The 24,962-nt window shown below is 40.6% G+C and overlaps 1 protein-coding gene across 1 annotated transcript in view; it reads left to right on the top strand.

Annotated features, from left to right (window-relative positions):
- Positions 1 to 24,962, top strand: part of CPNE4 (copine 4) — a 453,626-nt gene that overhangs the window by 388,691 nt on the left and 39,973 nt on the right. The window contains exon 8 of the mRNA XM_059387975.1: positions 20,487 to 20,585. Within this exon, the coding sequence (XP_059243958.1) occupies positions 20,487 to 20,585 (99 nt within the window). The remainder of the gene's footprint in view (positions 1 to 20,486; positions 20,586 to 24,962) is intronic.

Below are 24,962 nucleotides of genomic sequence, written 5' to 3'. Positions count from 1 at the left end.
TTATTTGTTCACCTTTTCATAGATCAAAGCTCCAGAGAGTCTCTTAAAAGCTAAGCTTCTAAGTAAGGACAGAATGAGAAGAAGGCAAGGTTCCTGTAGCTCTCTTAGAAACTCATGCTGGGGAAATCATCATCAACCTCATCATTTTAACCATAGGGTATTGGGCTCTTCAGTCATCAGGAGACTTTGATATTTGCTACCTGATCATGTGGCTTTAGAGACATACAAAACTAGAAAGACTTATCATGGGAAACACATGGCTTTCTAAAAAGGATAGGTGGGAAGAAGAGAGAGAGAATGATAATTTCTGTGAATGAAGTAATTTCTTGTGATCTCATTGTGAGATCCTGATAGTCTTTTCAAGGTGGCAAAAAAAAAAAAAAAAAAAAAAAAGATACCTTTTTTTAAAGATACCTTTTTTAAATAAAGATACCTTTTTTTTAATAAAATAACACTCAGAATCACTAAGGCTGTCAGTAGGAGGGAGAATCTCAGGCTAAGGAAAAGCAGCTGAATTAAAAACCCACACTTCCTACGAGCATTCACTGATTAGTAGTCTCAGATGTGCTCTGGCCTCCAGATAACCCAGCTTCTGATTTAACTCTGACCCTATCATGGACACATGGTTCTCTTTTGGTGAGGTGGTGGCCCAGCTATGACAAGGCCACACCATTCAAATCAACTGTCACTGAAAGGAAGTTGAAAACAAAGAAAATAAACCCAAGACGTACTATTACATGGAAATTATCTGGTTTACAAGATAATGACTCATTCTCCAGGGCTCAGAGTCCTACTCCAATGGATAAGGTGATGATCTGCCGGTAGTTGTTTCCCTTCTAGCACCCACCCATCAGTATGTACTAGATATATGTGCATCCTGGACATCAGACTTGAAAACAATAGGAAATAGGTTTGAATCTTGACTATATTGCACCTCTGCTCTATGGACAGTGACCATCTAGGATGCCGGATTGAGGGGGTTCCAAGATTTTATCCCAATGTCATGAGGAAAGTATAATGACTGGTGATATCTGCAATGGATGGGGATAAGAGCATGGGCAGGGACTATGGGAGGGATGGATGATAATGCCTATGCTGGGTATTTGCCAGCATGGTGCAGACCTAAGAGGGTGATTCCAAGAGACACGTACAGAATTTTCTTTCTTTGACTGCTCTAACGATCTGACTCTTTCCATGGCTGATACTTGAAATAATGCCTTCCCACTTCAGGGAAGACCCCCTGACCACAAGGTCTTTTTTTTTTTTTTTTTTTTTTTTTGAGAGAGAGAGAGAGAGACAGAGATAGCAAGAGAAAGCACGAGTGGGGAGGAGAGGGAGAAGCAGGCCCCCTGCTGAGCAGGGAGTCCAACATAGGGCTCCATCCAGGACCCCAGGATCATGAACTGAGCAGAAGGCAGACACCCAACCCACCGAACCACCTGGGCGCCCCTAACCACAAGGTCTAATTAGCCTCAATATTCACATAGAAGAAACTCACACTAATGCGGGAGATATTTCTCCATTTACCATTTTTCTTTCTGGAAAGAATCTCAACAGTAGTCTCCAGCTTCCTTTTGGCCACACAGAACCTGGAGTTTCTGAAGTTACAAGTAGCTATCACAGGCAGAGAGTCTGACACTTCCGGATGACTAAAATTTAAAAAATGGTCCATAAGTGAGAGGAAAACTCTGACTTGGTCTCATCTACCCATGCTCATGGTGAATTTAATAGACATTTTTCATTCTTTGTCAGCTCAAAAAGGAGAACAAGTTATTAAATGGCCTTATAAGGGGAGGCTACTGAGGAAGAGTATAAATTGCTTCTTTTAAAGGCAAATGGCAGAAGGAAAGCTAAGGGAAAGGAATAACTCATGAGTGGGAGAGACCTAAAAAGAGAAAGCCACTCCAGAGAAAGAAGAACTGAAGGATTCTCGATACTGGTTAACCCTTCCAGAGGGCAGCTGTTAAAATCAAGCTAAGCAGCAGGATTGTTACAAAGCTGCAATAACCAGCTTTAAATCTGGATCTGGGGGGGAGAGGAAAAAAAAAAAGTCCCTATCAGCATTAAACCTCACACTAGCCCAGAACAACTATTTAGACAGGGAAGCACCAAAACATCACAAGTCAACCTTCACATCCCATATGTGGCCCAGTGACAAGTGTTTATGCAATATGATTGATTATCCTGCAATTTACTTTGTCAATCAGTCACGGAGTTAATTACATGTTACTCTTGGGCACTATTATAAATAATGGTATGGCAAACTGTGCTAGATTTAATGGTCCTTAGCATTCAGCTATTAAATTGATGACACAGCCACATCAGTATTGATGAACAAGGACCTTCTCCATCAAGGATAATTTATATCACTGAACATAATGGGCTATCCCACTCCCAGTTTTGCAGAGACATTATTCACACTGATACAAGCAAGGAATCCATCAATAAAGGAGGAACAAATATTATTTTGTTTTTGGGGTTTTTTTTTTAAAAAAATCCCCTGATAAATACTGATTGTGAGGAAACAGGGACTTTGTATCACTGACATAGAGCTTAGGGAAATGTGAGCTCACCATAAAACTTGCCAAAATGGGAAAGTCAGACGGATTCAGGAGGAACCATTTGCACACAAACACAGCCTCTCCACGGGGAGTCTTGAATGTGCTGTCCACCCTGACTGGAACATCCTTCTTTTCCATCCACTCCCCATATATCTGGTTGACTCTAGGCATCCATCAGAGAGCATCTTAAATGGCACATTATCCAAGAAGTCCTCTCTGACTTTCTGAACTGGATTAGATGCCCATCATAGTTTGGGGCATCTAGAAGTTGACTCTGAGACAAGGGTTCATGTAAATGTGTTCCCAGGATTAGCTGATAGTGGGCAAATGGACCAGAGAAGGAAAGGAGGCAAAGTAAGGATAAAATATCAAGCAGAGTCTCAGAGAGGAGGGTTTTGGCTCAATCCTGCCAGGAATGAATGAATGAATGAATGAATGAATGAATGAAATATAGAGTTGTCTCAATCATGGATAGCCCTTAAATCTCTGCATGTATCAGTCACTGGTCAAGGGCTACCCTGAGAACTTTGAGTACTACACAAAACCAGGCTGGCAGCTTGAGGACAATCCTCTAACAAAGACGTAAGTGCCGGTGTTAGGAGAGAAAGGATCTCAGGAGTTGGTGTGCCCCCAAATGGTAAAGGGATCCAATGTGGCATGGGCGGAACACACTGATCAGTGTTTCCATAGCCCACTGTGCATTCTGTAAGATAGCATGTATCATGCTGCATAGTAACTGTTAATTATCTGTCTTACCTGCTAGCTTGTAAGCTCTGTGATGGCAGAAGCCATGACTGCCTTGTTCCTCATTTTATCCCCAGTGACTAGCACAGCAGCTGGCCCACAGTTAGTCCACAAATGATATTTGTGAAAGGAGAGAAGAAAGGGAAGGCAGGAGCAAAGTTGGTTCAATGGAAGGATTACCCTAGGATAAGGTATCATACATACAAGCAAAGACAAATCTTGTAAAACAGCATTCTTACAAGGGTTGTGCTGATGCAACTTCACACATTCTGAGCATGAGAATCTTGGTTCTAAAAGTCAGATATTGTCCATCCAGCCAGGAGTTCATTTGTAATAGTCCTGGAGAGGCTCTTCAGTGGATGAGGGGAAAATAATCAGATCAATGCTCTGAAATGCAGGCTGTGGTCATTTTACCACACAGTCAATCTGAACAAACATAAATATGACAACAGTAGGGTTTCTATTAATTCCTAGCTCCTTTTCACTAAATGTTGGAAATCCTTAGGTAATATGGACCAGAGATCCAGCTTTTTTCTGATCACATCTGGATTGCTTTTTAAGTTTTCATTCATTCTTTCCCATGTATTATTTACATGTATTCTTTAAAACCTGACTTCTAAAATTTATTGACTTAATAAGACAGAAGTTTATTTCTCAGTCAAGGAAAATCTATTGGTGTTCCATGGGCAGCTTCATACAGTGATTCAGAGATCCAGGTTCCATTCACCTTGTGGTTTCACCATCCTCTGAAACCTTAAAGTCATTTTCTATCAGCCAGTGGAAAAGAACAGAAAGTTGAGAAAGCACACCCCTACTTAACCTTCACCCAGAAGTGAAACATATCACATCTCCTTGCTGGTGACCAGTCACTGGCTGGAAAATGTAACCCATCCAGCAACGGCTCTACACTGGGCTGGGTAGCTAACCTCCTCTGCCACACAGTCATTCAACAAATAGTTATTAAGCACCTAAAGTATGCAAAGTTCTGTGTTCACTGTTGGGAACAAAATCGTAAACAAAACAGGAATGGTTGCCACCCGTGGAGCTAATTTACAGTTCATCGGAAAGATAGAATTAATCAGGTAATCATAAAGACACTTACTCCCAAATGTGCAGTGAAGAAAAAGTACAGGGACAGAAGGAAGTTTAAAACAAGCTAGATCTAGTTTGAATGCCTGACAAGCAAATATTTAAGCTGACACCTGAATTTTAAACAGATTTGTCTAGAAGAAGTTGGAGAGAAAAACATTTGGGTTAGAGAGAGCAGCATGTGCCAATGTCCTGATAGAAGAAGGTTGTTCAACTTCTATTATCCCAGGGTAACCCAAACTTATTTCAGGATCAGCCCTTTTTAAATTTTCACTATACCTATTAACCTCCCACGCAACTGGCTCTCTGTGAAAACAAACTTTTAAAACACTTTGCTACCATGTAGATAAATAAATTCATAATTTTTTATTTCTGCTCTTTCAAATGATAGCCTGCCTTCATGTGGAATTTAGTTGAATACTTGGGTCTGTTTATCAAAAACTACCTCTGAAAATATAATGAATGCTAGATTAGCCAGAAGAATTTCTAATTAGTTCCCACTACTTTTTCTGTAGTTATTGATGAAGCTGTTACTGGAAGGGCCATTCCCATCAGTGAATGGATGGGTTTGTACCTCCAGGTAAAGAAGTTCTGTTTCATCTTCCCAGAGACAAATGTAGCTATTGCTCTGTCCAGTGATAGAAATGAAATGAGAAGAAAGGTTCAATTATTTGGGCAATAAGGCTGATAAGATAGGTCAGTGGCCCTGCTTACCACTGTCAAAATCTCAGTTCTCTGCTCATCCATCTTGCAAATATGTGCCTGGCTCCATCTGGATGAAAAGAATAGGGTGTCTTCCTGGCAAACTCATACAACTAAGTTCTATCTCTCAGGAAAATGTTCTATTCAAAAGTCTCTCTATAATAATTATTGTTTACAAGAGGAGAAATGAGTCTCTTTGACAAATAGAGTTTCACCAGCAGCAATTTTAGGCAAACAACATAGTCCAAACTCTTGGTTTTTTCATTTATCTAGGAAATTCCAAGCTCTTTTTTTCACACTATGTAAGTAAGCATCATAACTCAGTGAGGCACAGATTGACCATGAATGGCCAAGTCTATGTAGGAAGTCTAAGTGATGTAGAGACCTTTTCAAACATACATACACACAAAAGATGAGATTTCAAAAAAATAAGTATTGAATTAACCTAAACTTGGTTGGTGTATGTCCACACAAGGCTCCAATCAGAAGCTAATTTCTAGGTGATGACCCAAGATCCAGACCTGGGTCAGATGTGATGGTTGCCCAACAGAGTCAAGAGTCCTGAGCATCAAAGGTTGTATTCAAAGGATAAGCTAGACAACCAATCAAGTCAAAGAAACATTACAAACAATAGAACAGAGCAAAGACAAAATCAATGGTAATATTGAGGCAAGAGAATCCAGAACAATTTTTGTGAATCCGACTGGAATGCCTGCATTTATTTTTTATTGTCTTATGGATAGATGGTAAATCCAATCTAAATACCCAGAATTCATTTGGACATGTCAGCAGCAAAACTATTTTCGAATGGTCATTTCATGAGATTGATGAGGAATGGCTCATATCTGCATGCTTTTAGGAACTGTTTTGTTCCCTTGTTTTAAAACTTCCAAGTCTTGAACACCCATGATGGTTGCATTGGCAGTAATTAAATAAAGAGTAGCAAGTAAATGAACTTAAGTTGGGAATACACAGTAATCAGGTTGCCTGGCCATGCCAAGACTTCCTCCTGGCTGTCAGTCAGTCCTCCATTGCCAGCTTGTGGTTTCCAGACCCATTAAGCCACACAAATGGAGTCATCTGTTCTTTTCTGATCTTCAAGCAAATTTTCCTCCTCAGGGACCCAGCAGGAGGTTGTCTGTAGGCATCAGATTATAGCAGTCAATAAACCACAAGCAGCATGGCTCATTTAGAAACAGACACAGGCATTTTGCTGGGAGAAACAGTGATTACTTACCACAGGTCCAGAGAACCATGGTGTTTATTAGAAGTCAAAAATGTGGGATTCAAAATGGCCAAATTCTAAACTGTCCCTTGGCCCTCAAACTTGTTCTTTCTATGATTCTCTCCTGGTGAATCGTCAACCAAAATACCCAAGCCAAGAGCTTGGGGACAGTTCTAATTTTTTCTTTCCCCCTTTTCTTCTCCCTCAACCTCAACATGTACTTAAAGATTGAGACCTGTAGTTGCCATTTCCTTACTATCTTCATAAACTTCCCAATTTCACACTAAACACATTGGACTTCTGTTTCTCCCTTTTGTTCATTCTCCCCTTGGCAGCCAGAGTGATCTCTCTACATTGCCTGCAGAGGACTAATCCAACCAAGGAATTCTGTAGAATGTTCTGCCACTTGATAAATGCTGGGGTAGAATGACTTCATAAAAACAGTGAAATAACATCCTGTCCAAACTGTCATGTCATCAGTGCCCAGAGTATCTGCACATGAATCCTAGTAGATACTCAGTAAATACTCATTCAGTGGTGAGTAAATAAGCAGTATGGTATATAGGAAAGCACAGACTCCCCCAAGAGACCAAGGTTCAAATCCCAACTTTACCACTTTCTAACTGAGTTACCTCAGGAAATTCACCTAACATCCCTGGGTTTCAATTTCTTTCAAAATGTTGTTATTGGTACCTACCTAGCAAGTTTGTTGTGAGGATTAAGTGAGATGTGCTTAGAGAACTTGGTCAATGAGTACTTGGCAAACAAAATTAACTCAAATGCTAATTGTATTAAAAACAAGTAAATTGACAGAACAAAAATATGTAACTATTAGGCACCACCTATACAGGGTACTTTATAAGGAAAATTGAGGATTTGTGACCTATGACCTCCAGAACTTAAAGCCTACATTGCATATCTCACCCCGGTTCAGTCAGTCAAAGAACACTTACCCCAGGCTCATCGCTGAACTAGAATTTAAAAACTTTCCAAAAATCTAACATGGGAATCTAACAGGGAATTTAACATGGGGATACCCCAATGTCAAATAGGGATTTTGTAGTTTTAAAAGTTTAGTTTGATAATATCAATACCTGCTGGAGTTAGATCTGTATTAGGTAAAAACCAAATGGAAGATTTTAGAATTTGCCTTCCAACTTCAGTGAGTCATTACTATCTAGAATGGATGCAATGACACAGGAAGTGTGATACTAATCATTCTTCGCAGAGCTGATCAAGTATGATCCCGCTGATGGGTGGGAATGACACTCGTGAAGGAGAAAGAAATCACTTAATTTTTCAATCATTTTAAGAGAAGAACAGGAACTTAAGGACCATCGAGTCTAATCCTTTCTTTCTCCAGATGATAGCCTTGAGCCCCTGAGAAATAGAGTATCCTGCCTAAAAAGGGAATGGCTATTCTGAGTCCAAGAGCCCAAAGCTCCTGACTCTGTCCAGTACTCCTCCCACTGAATGCTGTGCAGAGCATTTGTTTTTGTGACTCGGTGAAAGACAAATCTTTATTCAAAATGTTGAGATCTCCCCCTCCTCCAAAGTGCCTCTCTCCTTAGTTTCTCTCCAACATGAGATGTAGATAGACTTCTATTTCTTTTCATGCCACATATTGTGGATATACTCTCTCAGACTCTTGAACCCTGGAGTGGCCGTTCTGTCTTACAACTCTGAGGTTATAAAGTTATGAAGTTACAGGTTATATAACTAATACAAATTCTAAATGTAATAGATTATATTCCTAATCTAGAATCTAAATTCTATATAAGTTCCTACAGATCCTCCAAAACATTAAAAGGGAATTGTCACTTACCATTTGTGAAAAGTACTCCAAGATTCTTGTATGAAAGATGCCATTCACATGTTTGTTTCATTCACTCATTGAGTTACCCAACTAACTAAGTCCTTAGTTTTACACTTTTCTATATGGGGTTAATGTCTGTTTTCGACTGTAAGCTTTATGTGAGTAAAAATTAATTCATCTATCTTTACCACTAAAGATATAATGTGTATTACTGCACCTAGTTCATTTCCTGACAGCGTAGATACTCAACAAAGGTGAGATAATGAATCAGAAAATAAAATAAAATAAGAAAATCAAAATCTGTAGTCACTTTTTCAATCTCCTATTTTTGTATGTATCATGTCCATCTGCAATATGTTTCAGGAAATATAGAGGAAGTAAATATATAAAAAAGAGAGAGACCGGGAGCCGCGAGGGTGTGGAAGAGGTCCTTTTAATTTCAGAACTCCTCAAGGGGAATCATACTTCATTACATGTTAAAAATAGTATGCATCATACCCCAACAGCCTGCTAGACTGACTTAAGTTATTGAACATCTGTGCATTGGGTGGAGATTGTGTTCTTATTTGCAATTCACATAAGGAAGTCTCCTGAGTCCAACACGGATCAGCCCCTGATTGAATATCAGCTTCTCAGATAGATCTTATACCTGTGAATTTGGTAGAAAAGAGTGGTACAGGTTGAAGCGATTCAGACTGACTTTGATCATGCAGATAGAGAGCTCTTGTTGAAAGCTTGAGGCAAAAGTCACTGTCAAAGCCTGCCTCTTCACTCTGCCCACACAACCACAGGAGCTTCAATCTTCCTAGAGAGTGGTGAGGTGTGAAGTTAAAGAGGTTTGGACAAGCATTTGGGAGCCTCTGAAGCTTATCTGAACTAACCAAGCCTCCCAAAGCCATAAATCTCCAACGAAAGCTTCAAAGAGTGATATACTTCATTATGGGGTGTCTCAGGGATTGGCTGCAGTCCAGAAAGAAGAGATGTGTGAATTGCAAGATAAAACCAACATCACATCACCCTTCCCTTCCGGGAATCTCTTAGTCCAACTCTCATGTATGTAACCTTTGAGAATGTTGCTTGCCTGCCTAGAGCGGTGCTGCATTGCATGATCAGTAAGGATTCAGGATGGCCCTTGAATGTTGTTTTCTGTTTGTGGTCAAATTTCTTACTGGATTGAAGAAGACAGAGTAAACCAGGATGTAAATATAAATTATTGCCACTGTTGTCCTAGACGCCTAGATTTTCTGTCGATTGCTTCTCAAAGTGTCCAGAGGCCACATGCATGCAAACTGGCAAGACTCTTGTTTCGAAGGCAGATTCTTGGGACCCTCCCAGACAACTGAATCAGAATCTCTGATAGGGCCTGGGAATCTGAAATTTAACAAGCTCTCTTAGGCATACTAAATCCCTAGGCATAACATTGTCTTATCACTGTTCCTTTACTACAAGCCAGTCATTTTACAAAAGAGGACTGAGTTCCAGAGAGGCAGAATGACCTGTTTAATGTCTCATTGCTGGTAAACATCAGAGGCCAGGTGAGGACCCACACCTGTGCCTTCCCAGATCTGTCCTTTTTCAGCACCACATCTCCATCATCAAACCCTGGGGCATTCCTCATTGCATAGCACAAGTTCCTACAGGGAAGTGCTCTGAGATGCTTTCAGTGTCTCTGGAGCATGTAACAAGCAGGAAACAAGAGATTTAACTGGGCAGATTACATTCCAGTCCCATGCAGGCTCCAGGGTAAGCAAGAGGAAGGAGAAAGTAGCTCTGTGTCCTCCAGTTGTCCCTGTAGGCACCCAGAGTGTTCTTCTGCTCTATCTGTCCTTACTATATGCTCAGAAAAGGATCCAGTTTTAGCCATTTATCCTTTTGTGCAAATAAACTGAAGAGCTCTTGTATTTATTTGCACATGCTGCTTAGGAGGTACTCTTTTCTTTCTTTGCTCTTGTAAGCCTTCCTGACTGTCCATGGTGACTACCTTTGGCACAACCCTCCAGTTTTGCCATGTCCATTCTATTTATTTACAACTGCATCTCCTGCACTAAACTGTCAGCATCTTGAAGGCAGGGGATACAGCTTTCATCTCTTTATACCCATTGATATCACGATCTCTAGTCCATGGTAAATGATAGATAAATAAATAAGATATGTGTGTCAAATAAATTCTTGCAACAACCTAGTGAGTAGAGAAGACTTACCACCCCTACCTTACAGATTAATAAACTGGATAGAAAAAGGCAAAGTGATTTGGGGATGATTACACAGTTGGCCAGTGAAAGGGAAGAGATTTAATTCAAATTATGAATGACTCCAAAAGTGCTGCCATTTCTCCCCCTTATCAAACCACTAACATGTTACCTCCAAGGTCAAGATAATCCCTCTCCTGGAGGTAACTACATCTTCCACCAACTTTCTAATTGTGGAAAAGGCAGATTGGCCTGATTACTGGAAATGTGGTGAGACAAATGCAAAGTGTAAATTGAGAGCAAATTTGGAAGAAAAAACAGCAGTTGACGACAAGAGACCAAAAAAGCAGATTGAGTTAAATGGCACTGACCCGAGTCTACAAGGGGAACTCATGCTTTGGGATCTTCCTCCCACGAAGCACCTGATGTGAGTTTCAGGATTAGAGGAAGCTGCATCATTCTGGACATACAGTACTGAAAAGGAACACAGAGCACTCCCCCACTGCATCTAGACTTCTTGTCCCAGATGCTCTGTGTTTCCTCTTGAGGCGGGGATCAGTGAGTGAGGGCAGGCCGGGCAGGGAAAACAGATGGTGGATGACTATGCACAGCCTCATTTACAGGGTCCACACTGGAATTAAAATGCTGGCATTCCCAATATTTAATATAGGTTTTATTTTAAAGACTGGTGATAGAACCTACATTTCATAAGATCTTGCTTCGACAACTAAGGCAAGACCTCTGGCCTCTCTCCGCTCCTTTAAAGTTCACCCTTCAATTATTTCTTTGAAAATTGCAAGCAGGTTTTTGCATACACTCACCCACAAGTCATTTCAGCTACCTCCTGGCATGCGCCACGCCCCCCACCCTCAATCTGTGCATCGTCTCCCGCTTCTGCTACTCCTGAGGCCAGCTAAGGGCCCTTCTCCACTTCCATTGTATCAGAAGGACTAACCCCAAGCCAACAGAGCTCATATTCCATGGGTCCCAAAGATTCTAACACGGTTTTCTCCCTCCTGCTGCTGCTGCTGCCACTTGGTGCGTGGATGTCTTAGCATGTGAATGCCAACGCTGTGCCCTCTAAGGCGTCCAGACGTTCCTGCTGCTGCTGCTGCCATCCCCATCCTCCCTCCTCCCCCAGCTCCCAAGCAACACCTCCACTGCATCCTCCATGCCCCTGAGTCCCTGGGACTACATTCTGATGCTCTCAGTGCATCAAAGCTACTCTCTCTTTTCTCTTGGTGTACATAAGACCCTGGTATTTTGTGCTGTTTTAGGCTGCCTTTTTGCTAAAAGCCTCCTCCCTAGAACTCAAACGTGAATCCACCGGGGCAAAGCCCATGGAAAAATCTGGGTGATTGTCACCAGACTCTGCTCAGCCTTGCCCCACTCCTGTAAAGTCCAGTTCTCTGCTGCTGGACCCATCTTGTGAGCCTACTCTCTCCTCACCTCCCAATGAGTCCCTCAGAAGATACTTGGGCTGTCATACAGACAAGTTTCCACTAGTCCTGCTCACCATTCCAGCAAAGGTGGCTCCTGGAGATGGACATAGTCAAAGCCTCGGCCCTGCCTGCCACCTCTGGAGCTGTACCTACAATAACGTTTATTTGAGAAACTTCCCCCTCCATCTGTCCTACCCATCCTACCTGTAACCATCTAACTGGATCCATTTTCAGTCTCTGCTCTACTATGAAGCTCTCTGTTTACTCCACGTAGCCCTCTGCCCTGTCAGACTTAGAAGCCAGTCAGAGTATTCATGTCACAATGGAGGAACTGCTTTTCACTCTTACCCTAAGGGCTGGGTCAATGTCAAATAGTCACTGCTGACTCTGCAGTGAGCAATCACAATAAAGTGATTAGAAGATAATCAAAGGAACTTGGATCCTCTCCCCATGGACATACCCAGCCAAGGTCCGCCAGGGCCCAAGTCACAACCATCAAATAAACAAATATATATATTTGATATTCTTTTTGTAGATATTTAGAGTGCTATTTAAGCCACTAAGCCAATTTTGTGTTAAGGGTTCTCATTGCATTTTTTAAAAAAGAAGTCATCCCAAATACTAAGTTATGGGTGAAATTCTCACAAATCCCTAATCTTGGCTGCTCTGAAGTATGACTATATATTTGCCTAAAACCTCCCTAAAACGATAGAATACTGCCTGATTTTCTAAAAGCTGCAGTTAGAAAACTGGTCTAGACTGAGTGATATGAAACACAGTTTGGTCCCTACATTGTTAGCATTTAATTTTGATGGTCTCAATTTAAAATTCTACCTTTAAATGAACTCAGTAAGACTCCCCTCCTGGATTAATCATTCTGGGCAATTCTGAAGAGTTCTTATTATCAAAGAGAACATTAAAATTGTATATAAATGTATTCTTCCTGAGAGAGGTCAGATATTGTGAATTAGTTGATTATTAAAAAAAAAAAAAAAGAAAGAAAGAAAGAAAAGAAGGGGAAAAAGCTCTCCACTGGAAAGGCACCTGGCGGAAGTTTATTGCGAAGCTATGTGGTATAAGGACAAGGGCCCTAGATGTAGAGCCATGAAGCCAGGTTCAGGTCCTCATTCAGCTCTTGGCAGTTCTGCACTTGGGAATAAGTCACCTTAGTGACTTTATTATATTTTAGGATCATCATCTGTAAAAATGGACCCATTTTCTCCTGGGGATGGGGTGGCTTTTGGGAGGATCACCATGAGACTATGAACAATGTACTTTAAGCTCTCCAAGGTGTATAGATATGTATGTATAGATACATACCTTACAGGAGAGAACAAGGAGAGTATTGTTACATTACCAGGTATTAATAGTTAATTAAGAACTGCATTACTTTAATTACTTTAATATGAAAGTCTCAGACTTTGGAACAGAAGGTTGAAAAAGGAATAAAGATGTAGTGTCATGTAACTAGGGAATTCTGGATTGGAAAGGGACCTCACAGAACATTCCTTCCAATTCTCCTTCCCCAGACACCCATTTATGCAGAAGGAAACCAAGGCACAGAGTTTGAGAAGCCTTCCTGAGGTCTCATGGCACTACCTGCAGAGCTCAGACTAAAACTTAGCTCTCCTGCTTCCCAGCCCCTAGCACCTGTGACTGCAATCATTAAATTATGTCCGTAATCCCATTTCTGCCTTCCTACACCCATGTCTACAACCACCAAAGCTTATTATCTGGTTCAACTGTCTCCTTTAATAAAAATCAACAAGATGATTGCAATATCTTCCTTTCCCTTTGCAGTGTAGATAAGACCAAACACTCAGAGAACTGTCATCAACTTGACTCAGGAAGAGAGACCTTTTTTATTCACTTATCAGATATTTATCTGAGTTCTTACTTGTGCCCAAGAATTGTGCTAAACCCTCATAAAAATCTGAGTGCTCAGAGGTTCCCTTCAAGTCGTGGACCAGTGATGACCACGTAGGTGGAGATGTTAGAGCGGATATAAACAGATATCAATGGAAGCTTAAGGTGATGATGTGACTAAGGAGCGAGAGAAACTTGACAGCAAATTCTGCTTCACCTGAGCAAATGACAAGTATACAGTGATAAAAAATAAATAAATGAAAATTTGAGAGATCAGAAGAAGAAGACATTTCCTTTATCTATGAGAATTCTTTAGTGATTTGTGGCAGTTATACAGTTCCTGATCACAGTTTAGAGAGTTCATTATTTCCCACCCGGAACTGCATCAGATTCTGACCTGAGAACTCTGATGTCAAAGTCAGCCATACTTTAAACACTGAATATTCAGTATGAATACTAGGTCACTAACCTCTCTATTTCTCAGTTTCCTCATCTATAAAATGGAGACAATTACAAACGCTCTCCACTAGCAGGGTTGCTGTAAAGGTTAAATGAGTAACATGGGAAACAGTATAAGCAACAGAGAGAACCTCTTCACTGTTCTCAAGCAAGAGGCTGCATAGACAACAGTGTGTGCATGGTCTCTGGGGTCTTTAGCTCTGTCTGTGAAATGCATAGATAGGTGTGTCTTGAGAGTTTGCAATACTCCATTCTGTTCTTACTTTACATTTGCATGGAACCTATTATAAGAAAGGTATGCCAGCCAACAGTGTACAATGCTACCAGTTATTCACATCTTTGGCAACAACTATTTTTTTTTAACAATAGCCATTCTAACAGATGTGAAGTGCTATCTTGTTATAGTTCTGATTTGTACTTCCCTAATAATTAATGATATTGAACATGATTTCATATACCTGTTGACCATTTTTATACCTTCTTTGGAGGAAGGTCTATTCAAGACTTTTGCCCATTTTTAAAAAATTGGACTATTGGGGTTTTTGCTCTTGAATTGTGGGAGTTCCTTCTATATTTTGGATATTAACCCCTTATCAGATAAACAGTTTGCAAATATTTTTTTCCCATTTCATAAGATACCTTTCATTTTGTTGATTCCTTTTCTGGATAGGAGCTTTTTAGTTTGACATAATCCCACTTGCCTACTTTTGGTTTCATTGCCTATGCTTTTGGTGACATATCCAAGAAATCATTACCAAGACCAATGTCAAGTAGCTTTCTCCCATATTTTCTTACAATAGTTTTAATAGTTCCAGGTCTTATGTTGAAATCCTTAATCCATTTTGAGTTGATTTTTGTGTATGGAAAAGGTAGCGACTGAATTCCTTTCTCTCTCTCTCTTCTTTCCTTCCTTCCTTCGTATTTGGATATCCAGTTTTCCCAACATCACTTGTTGACAAGACTATTCTTCATTTTGCATTCTCGACACATTTGTCAAAAATCGGTTGACCATATATATGTGAGTTTATTTCTGGTCTTTCTGTTCTGTCCCATTGGCCTATAGGTTTGTCTTTATGCCAGTGCCATGCTGTTTTAATCACTGTAGCTTTGTGATATATTTTGTAATTAGAAGTGAGGTGTGGACCACTTTGTTCTTTTTTCTTAAGGTTGCTTTGGCTATTCTGAGTTGACATAATTCAACACTGTTTCATGATAAAATGCTCAATAAACTAGGTATAAAGGAAGGTAACCTCCAAAATGATAAAAGCCATATGTGACAAAGCCACAACTAAAATCCTATTCAATGGTGAAAAATGAAAGCTTTTCCTTTAAGATCAGGAACAAGATAAGGATTCCCATTTTTGCCACTCCTATTCAACACAGTACTGAAAAATCTTAGCCAGAACAATTAGGAAAGAAAAGAAAAAGAAATAGGAAAAGAAGAATTAAAATTATCTGTTTGCAGGTGACATAATTCCTATATGTAGAAAGCCCGATAGATTCCACCAAAAGGAACTGTTAAAAGGAACTGTTGGAACTAATACACAAATTTAGTAAACTTGCATGATACAAAATCAACATACAAAAGTCAGTTGTGTTTCTATACACTAATAATGAACCATCAAAAAAGGAAGTTAAGAAAACATTCCCACTTACAATAGCATCAAAAATAATATATTTAGGAATAAACTTAACCAAGGAGGTGAAAGATTACACATTGGAAATTACAAAACATTGATGAAATTAAAGGAGACACAAGTAAATGGAAAGATGTTCCATGTTCATATACTGGAATGTCATTCCAAATACCCATACTCCTTCAAGTGGCCTACAGATTCAGTGTTATCTCCATCAAAATCCCAATGTGATTTTTTATTTTACAGAAATAGAAATACAATCCTAAAATTCATATGGAACCACAAAATCTTCTTTATTTTAACATCAGCTGATTATGAACTGATCAACTGTGTCTATAAAATAATTTCACTGTAATACCTAAATTAGTGTTTGATTAACTAATGGGACTATAACCTAGCCAAGTTGGCACATAAAACTGACCATCACAAAAGGCTAGTGAACAATAAGTTGGCATATCTTTCTTATAATGGGTTCCATGCAAATGTAAAATAAGAACAGGATGGAGTAGTGCACTCTCAAGACACACCTATCCACGCATTTCATAGACACTGCTTAAGACCCCAAAGACCATACACGTACTGTCTATGCAGCCTATTGCTTGGGAACAGTGAACAGGTCCTCTCTGTTGCTTGGTGTGTTCACAGAGCTTCAGGAAATCCTAATACTTTATAGTTTCAATCACAGAATGGGATTTTTTTACACAGAGCAAATTTAGAAGAACTCAATTCTGAATCTCTTCTATTAAGAGACAGTGTGGTATATTAGAAAATATTTCAGCTATAGCAACAAACACCTGCATTCAAATCCGTATTTGTCACTTTCTAGGTGTCCAGTCAAGTCACTTACTCTCTCTAATAGAGATTGGCAATTACCTATGAATGGTAATAATAGTATTGTCATTTCAAGGTTCCCATAAAGAATTAAAGACCATAAACCAAGTGGTATGGGTTCATAAAAGATGATCAGTTAAGACAAACTATGAACTACTTTTGGTTCAAAGATTATCTAGTGTTAGCTGAGTGGTCTTGGGAAACTTACTTTACTTCTCTGTGCCTCCATTTCCTCATCCATAAAATAAGTGTAACAATAAATTGTTCTGGGGATTAAATGAGTCTATATATATGTGTGTGTATATATATATACACATATATATATTTCATATATAAGTGAAATATATATAAAATAAGTTCTCAGAAAAAGTCTGGTACATAGTAAGCAATATATATATTGTTTAATTATGATAATTTGCTATCTGTGTGGGAGCTATGAAATCAGGGAGGTGGGAAACCTGGGTTTTAGTCCCAACCCTGCACTGGGTGAACTCACAGAAGCCATTTCACTTCCCTGCCATCACGTCCGTCTCTGTAAAATGAGGGAGTTGATCGGACCCTCTGTGGAGCTCAGACACGGTAAGACTGCATACTAAACTCCACTGTGAAATGCAGGGACTTAAGAAGACTTCTGGCTCATAGAGCGTTCCAGCTGCTAATCTCTCGCAGATCTGTCAAGTCTTCCTTATTGATTCACACCAGGAACCCTGCCTCAGTCTCAGTTTTTCTACAGGGCAGCTGATCTGTTTACTTTTCACCAAGATGTGTTCCTCTCTCAACCGCATCAGAGCTGTCAGAAACCAGCTTCGTGGCAGGGAGAGACGGAAAGAATGTTTTTGTTTTTATGCTTCACTGTGTCTTCCATCCTTTAGGGTCCCTTCTGAGAAAGGTCAAAACAGAATTCTGCATCTGCCGCAGTGGGAAATGCTAGCCAATCAAAGAAGCAGGGCCCATGTAAGCGACAGGGAGGCCAGGACTAGAGTCCTGTCAAGCCTGACTCCTCCTCCAGCCCGTGGAGGGTCAGTGGTCATTCCTTCTCTGTCCGAGTTATAGCGGATTACAAACGTCCTGAATGTTATGCACGCCAGGTGGAAGGGGGGAAAGTAACTAAAGCATGATGGGACATCTAACGGGGCAAAAAAGGAGTGACAGGTGGTTTTTGCCTAAGATTCTGTTACGAGCTGAAGTATTCTGTACATCCCTTCTTTCTTTTTCTATATTCAGCTATGACTAGGGAGGCAGGAAGAAGGAGATTCAACCTCTTCCTCAATGCAGAAGAGTGCTTTTTATTTATTTTTATTTTTTAAAGGATTTTATTTATTTATTTGACAGGCAGAGATCACCAGTAGGCGGAGAGGCAGGCAGAGAAAGAGGAGGAAGCAGGCTCCTTGCTGAGCAGAGAGCCTGATGTGGGGCTCGATCCCAGGACCCTGGGATCATGACCTGAGCCGAAGGCAGAGGCTCAACCCACTGAGCCACCCAGGTGCCTCTAGAGGAGTGTTTAAAAGGTTGCTTCCACTTCTTTTCTCTCCTATGCTTCTGCTCCCTTTGTCTCTTTAATCCGCTCCTCAAGGTAGAAGAGTACCTGAGTGTCAGTCTCAGGTGTGCCGTGGCTGTATTTATTACCAGGCAAAGTTAGGATCCTTAAAATCAGGGTCCCAAGAACCAGCCTTCTTTTTTTCTGTGTCCAGGCCCAGGTCATACATGTCCAAGGAGGGAGAGACAGTAAGGAGGGACTGGCAAAGAAAGAGAAAAGCCCCTGGTTGTAAGTGACTGCTGATCAATGGATAGTGTTCAACAACATGATATTTACAATACACATTCTAAGACATTTTTCCAAATGGCTGAATCATTAATTGGTTCCACCATCTAATGGAATAAATGAGGAAGAACTTCTTCTGGCTTCGAATTAAGAAGGGGGTTCTCAGCCTCCTACCAAACATTGGTATGCTTAGCATTTCAACCAGAAAGAGCTTTGCCTTTCATTGATGTTATTTTGCAACCTATACAACTCCAACTAATCTTACCATCTCTGAGCTAGAGAAAACCCAAAGACCATCCCACTAAACCCTCCATAACATTCTCTACTTGACTTTCTCTACCACATCTTTGGAGCATAGTCCTGCCGTTTCTTCTTAAACATTTCTAGCAATGAAACACACACTCTTACACAAACAGATAACTTTATGTCCAGACAGGTGTAATTCCGAGAGACGCTTTTTTTTGTTGTTGTTATTTCTTTGTAACTTCCTCACAAAATTTATTTTCCCGCTTTTGGAATCAGACAAGGTAAATTGAAATACCTTTTCCTAAGATATTTAAGTACTTAAATAGTTCTCAGACTGGGTTATGTGGTCGCAATCTCAGTGGCTGAGAACAGCAGTGATTTACTTCTTGTAGATACAAATGGCCATCCCAGGTCACCTGGAGACTCTGCTGTGCATTTCCCTCACTTAGAGACTCAGACTGACATAACAGATCCTATTAGTAGTTTACTTGTAGCATCTACCAATTGAGTCAATATGTAGTGACCAAAAAGTTAGTGTACATTGAATGGTTTCAACTGAATGTTAATTGTAATTCTCCAACTCCCTGGGGTCAAAGATTCATTTCAAAATCTGGATAAGGTATCTTGAGTTCTACTTCCATGTACTGCAGAAGTTGACACCCTCCCCAGTGTTTCTGTGGGGTTCCCCACTCCTAGGAGTCATCTGTCTAGCTCTCCCTCTGCAACCCTGCTCCCTCAGTTTTCAATCCCTATGGGCTGTATGACACTGCTCTCTGGTCTGTTTGTCCCAAAACATGGACATAGCCCCTCACCTTTATTCTCCAAGTCACCACTAGCGTAATGTTCTTATGGGTGGCAGATTTACTAGTCACAGGGATAACAGGAAAGGAGGAAGTAGAGAGAGCGTCTGAGAGGAGAGCTATCTAAATGACTTGACCTTGAAATTTAGACCTCACAGTTTCTGAAGTTCCCTACCTGTCTCTTACCTCCTCCTACTCCACCATCAGGCCCATCTTCAGCCCTCTGATGAATCCCTGCCAAACTTCTCAACTCATACTCCTGGGTCCTATGTTCATGTCTGTAGTTGCAAAGGGAAAACTCAACTTGATATTATTTTATTCAGCAGAGCAGTTGAGCTCCTTTTGTCTTAACCTCTTCCATTTTGATTTATTCTAATACAATCTCCTTCATAACCAAAGGACTTATTAATATGTTTTCCAACAAGAAGAATTATCTGCCATAACCTTCACACTGGAAGAGAAAGCAAAAGTTGAGAAATTTGTTTTTCTTCTAGTGAATTGGGGTAAAGCCAAGGGGGAGACGAACCATGAGCGACTATAGGCTCTGAGAAACAAACTAAGGGTTTTGGAAGGGAGGGGTTGTGGGGAGATGGGTGAGCCTGGTGATGGGTATTAAGGAGGACATGTATTGCATGGAGCACTGGCTGTGGTGCATAGGCAATGAATCTTGGAACACTGAAAAAATAAAAAAAATTTTAAAAAAAGATGCCATCAAAAAGAGGCACCTAGGTGGCTCAGTTCATTAAGTGTCTGCCTTGGGCTCAGGTCATGATCTCAGGGTCCTGGGATCGAGCCCCACCCTGTTGGGCTCACTCCCTAATGGGGAGTCTGCTTCTCCCTTTCCCTCTGCCCCTCCCCACTGCTCATGCTTGTGCTCTCTCTCTCTCTCTCTCAAATAAATAAATAAATTTTTTTAAAAATTAAATTAAAAACTTAATTTAAAAAAAAAGCAACTGTAGAAGCCAAAGGCATCATATATCCCACATGCCACAATTCTGGAGTGTTGGGTTTTTGTTCCAGACTACACATCTCTCATCAGATCTTCCTCACACTGCCTTCAGCTACTGTGAGTTCATTCTTGATTTTTTTTTAAGAGATACTTCCTCTCCTCTTGCAGTGCATAGTATGGGACTGGGACTCCAATGGCAAACATGACTTCATTGGAGAATTCACCTCGACATTCAAGGAGATGAGAGGAGCAATGGAAGGGAAACAGGTAGGTGATAAATCACACATGGTATTTCCCCCAGACACTTCTCTCTTGATGTATCCTTAGTACCACTACACATGGAATACCTAGAGAAGAGATATCAATATTTGATTAAATGTGGCAAGTTGGAAGCATGATGGGATTTGAGTACCTAGATTCTACTATTAACCCAACCAAAGCAACTAGTGTGAGCTTGGAGAGGACACCGCCCCAGTGTGGTACAATTTCTCCATCAATAAAACAGAGAGGTCAGATGAGAATATCTCTGATTTCCTTTAGCTGTGTAGCCTTGGACAAGTGACTTAGCCTCTCTGTGCCTCAGTTTTCTCACTTAAAAATGAAGGTGATTAGTGTACCTACCTAATAGAACTTTGTGAAGATTAAATGAGATAATTCATGATATGTACTGAGAGGCGTGCCTAGCATGTAGCTAGTGCTTCCCAAATATCTGTTTATGGTAATATTTTCTTTCCATGACTTGATGGCATTAATTACATATTTACTGCTTTGGAAAAATTATCAGATTCCTCCAGATATTCAATACGGCCACGGGATTTTCTTTTGGCTCCACCATTTCACTCACACACTGGATACTAAGACATGGACCCAAACACAGCACATAACAGAGGCATATAGGGATTTCATCATGCCACACAGCAACCTAAATGTCTTCTTCATTTCTCTCAGGCACACATACATTCATGTATCTATAAACTGATCAGTCATTTGTTTTCCTCTGGACCCTAACCAGGTAACTGCTGTTCTTACCTGTTCATTGTTCATCTGCCCAATTCCTAGCCACGAAACCTGTATCTCTTTGCCTGTGGGATTTCTCTGGTAACTGAAGCCCCTATTCTGCCTCTGCCCACAGCCAGGTGAAGTATAAGGGAAGGTATAGCTCCTTCCAGGGACCAGCCCTAAACACATAACTAATGGGGGAGGGGGGGTGGAGTCTAAATACCCCAGATGTCTTGCCCCACAGGGGACAGAACTCTGAGTGTGTGTTCTATGGAGTTCCTAGAGTTCCCCAGCAGGAATCGGCCCTGGTTGCTCACAGTGGTAACTGACTGCAGACTTCTTTGGCAGTCTCTGATTCTCAATTCCCCACTCCTCAGTTGGTGCTTCCTGATATTACTTCCCAAATGAACTACTTACACTTAACTCCTTGTCTCAGGGGGTCTCAAAACCAAAATACCTGACCTTCTTACTCTGGGGCCCACTGTCCCCATGGAACAGAAAAGAGTGACAGCTGAGTGTTCAATGGCTTTGAAAAGGGCTTTCCCTTAGAGATAAGATCCTATACCTGGCCCGGTCAGAAGTGCTGATTACAGAGGATATCACAACTCATTTTCAATGTCTCTTCTTTCAGATATAAGGTCAAGATATACTTAGAATGGGCGGCACCTGGGTGGCTCAGTGGGTTAAGCCTCTGCCTTCAGCTCAGGTCATGATCTCAGGGTCCTGGGATCGAGCCCCACATCAGGTTCTCTGCTCAGCAGGGGGCCTGCTTCCCCCCCCCCCAGCCTGCCTCTCTGCCTGCTTGTGATCTCTCTCTCTCTCTCTCTCTGTGAAATAAATAAATAAATAAATAAAATATTTTTTAAAAAAAGGATATACCTAGAATGGATGGGAATAAATTAATATTCTTTAGAACTGGAAGCTTAATCTGAACCAGACCATTTGTCAAGTACTTACATTTGGTCTAGAAAATCAAGGGCAACTTTCGACATAGCTCCCACAAAACCTGTTGTATATGCTCTGTTTAGCATCCAGGATTCCAAGCAACTTCTGAAACATGCAGACCTTTGCCACCAGCAGGCATGCAAAGGTTCAGGGCCACAGTCAAAACCAGCACTAAATTGAGGGGTTGGGTATCTCTGTCAGTTAAGTGTCTGCCTTCCATTCAGGTCATGATCCCAGGAATTTGACCACATCTCATGTGGTCCTGGGATTGAGACCTGAGTCAGACACCCTGCCACTCTCTTCTGCTCTCTCTCTCTCTCAAATAAACAAATAAAATCTTTTTTAAAACAAAACAAAAAACCAACACTAAATTATAAATGAAGTCACACCCAGGATAACAAGATAGCCAGAGAAGTTGTTGCTCTGTTGAGCCAGGCCCAACTGAACTAATAAATCAAGGAATTATCAATACTATGTATTAGAGTTCTAAAAAGTTTCACGAAGTTGTGTCTGTTCTCTTCTACAAGTAAAAATAACCAAATCAATAAATATAGGAAACATTTCATCTTTAGGTTCTTAAGACGGTAGAATAAGTAAAATTATAGCATATATAATAGTTGAAGAAACCAAAGTCTACTCCTTCCAAACAAGCAAAAATGAATCTTCAAGTCCCATTGAGGAAATTAATCATACGCTATATACTTTTCTGTATCATCGAGATACCAGAAAGATTTTATTTAGTTCAATCACTCAGCCCCATTTGGGCACATTTGCACTGTAGGAAATATTCTCTTATGTATTGATTCTACTAGTACTTATTACAGAACACCTACTAAGTGCCAAGCTCTACGTGTGTCATGACTGCACATCAGAGTAAAATACAAACATGAATCAAATAAACAAAAAACAAAAATGTAATTGTAGTTTGTGACAAATGTTATAGAAAACTGAACAAGTGTATGCAGTATAAAGGTGTGGTACTGGAAGAATAATCTGAAATGGCAGCACTTAAGTTGAAGCTCCTTAAAGACAAAAAGAAGCCAGCCACGTAACAAGCAAGGGAAAAGCATGCAGGCTGAGGGAATAGCATTACCAAGTCCTGAGTGAGGAAAGAACTTGGTGTGATTAAGGATGTGGAAGAGACTAGTCAATCTGGAGCAGAGAGGGTGGATGAGATGTGGTCCAAGACAGAAGCAAGGGCCAGGAAAAGCACATTCTAATAGCTTGGAGAAAGGAGTTTGGATTTTCTTCTAAATGTGGTAAGAACTATACAACTTTGTGCTCACCAGGACAGGGACCACTAGCTACATGTGAGTGTTTTAGTCTTACTTTTAATTAATTTAAGTTGAGTTTCAATTTCATTTCCTCAGCCACACTAGCCACACTCTAAGTACTCCATAAACTCTTGTGGCTTGTGGCTTCAATTTGGTTGATATAGATGTAGAATATTTCTATCATTGCAGAAAGTTCTACTGGACAGTGGTCCAGAGAGGTCCAAGCTAGAGAATGACATGACTGGTTTTAACTTTTAAAAATGACTCTGGCCACTGTGTAGATAATTTGTTATAGAGAGAGAAGACGGTGAAAGCAGATCTGTCAGAAGGCTGCTACTGAAGGCAAGACAAGAGGTGATAATGATTTAGGCTCAAAAAGTGATGATGGAGGTGGAGAGAAATAGAGTGTTTTAAGATGGGTTTTAGAGACAGGAGCTACAATATGTGTTGAGTGTTTGTATATGAGGGGGATAGATGAGTAAACATTGGTGCCATTTCTGAGTAAGGAAGTCTTATTTCAGGAAGGTCCAGTTTGTGAGGAAAGTTCAAGAATGGGGTTTGGAAAACTGGAAGGGAGGCCTGCCTGTAGATGTATTTTGGAGCCATCAACAAAAAAGTAGTTAATGTCAAGAGAATGGAGGATAGAGAGAGAGGATAGAGGCTGGAATGGAGGAACCTCTGTAAGAAGAAACAAAGATGAAAAGAGGAGCCGTCCTCTTTTAAGCACCTTCCTGTGAGAGTCATAGTTCTGTAGGATAAATTCTTGATGAACTTGGGTTAATTCTCAGGAGGCTTTCATGAACAGCCTCTCAGGTGGCCAAAAAGGAAACTTGCAAGAACAAATAGGAGAGCCCCTCCAAGAACTTTCTAGAGCAAGCACTCTGCTAATAGACCAGGCTTTGAAGTGAGACTGTTGTGCTGAATCCCAACTCCACCCGTTGCCACCATAAGACCTGAGCCTTAACTTTCATCTCTAAGAGGGAGTAGTGGGAGAGTTAAATGGGATTGTAGATGTAAAGCAAATAGCTTATAATAACATGAAAACTTCATCCCAAGACAGATAGAAAATACTTAGACCCAGTTCATCAGCACCCCTGCCTTCCCAACAGCCGTAAAAGCCCCCAAGTACCTGCAGGTTCTGATTCCGCTTCCTTGGAGCCCTTGCCTGGCTGCACTGTCCCATCCTCCACTACAGGTCTGCCTTAGCCTAAGATGGAAATGAGTAGACTTTCCATGAATTATCATTATAATTCTTAAGATAACTTGAATTCTAACTCAAAGTTTCATCAGTTATGTCCTTCTTGACTAAAGAAATTGAGGTTAATAGAAATGATTGAAAATGACAAAGGAATCATCACAGCTAATTTTGGATCTTTTCTTTCCAATTGTAAGGGAAATCCCTACACTACTTGACATTAGAGGAAGT

This window comes from Mustela nigripes, chromosome 2 (assembly GCF_022355385.1).
Source record: "Mustela nigripes isolate SB6536 chromosome 2, MUSNIG.SB6536, whole genome shotgun sequence".
Classification (NCBI taxonomy): domain Eukaryota; kingdom Metazoa; phylum Chordata; class Mammalia; order Carnivora; family Mustelidae; genus Mustela; species Mustela nigripes.
Note: the sequence above shows the minus strand (reverse complement) of the source record. Positions and strands in the feature narration are given on the sequence as shown.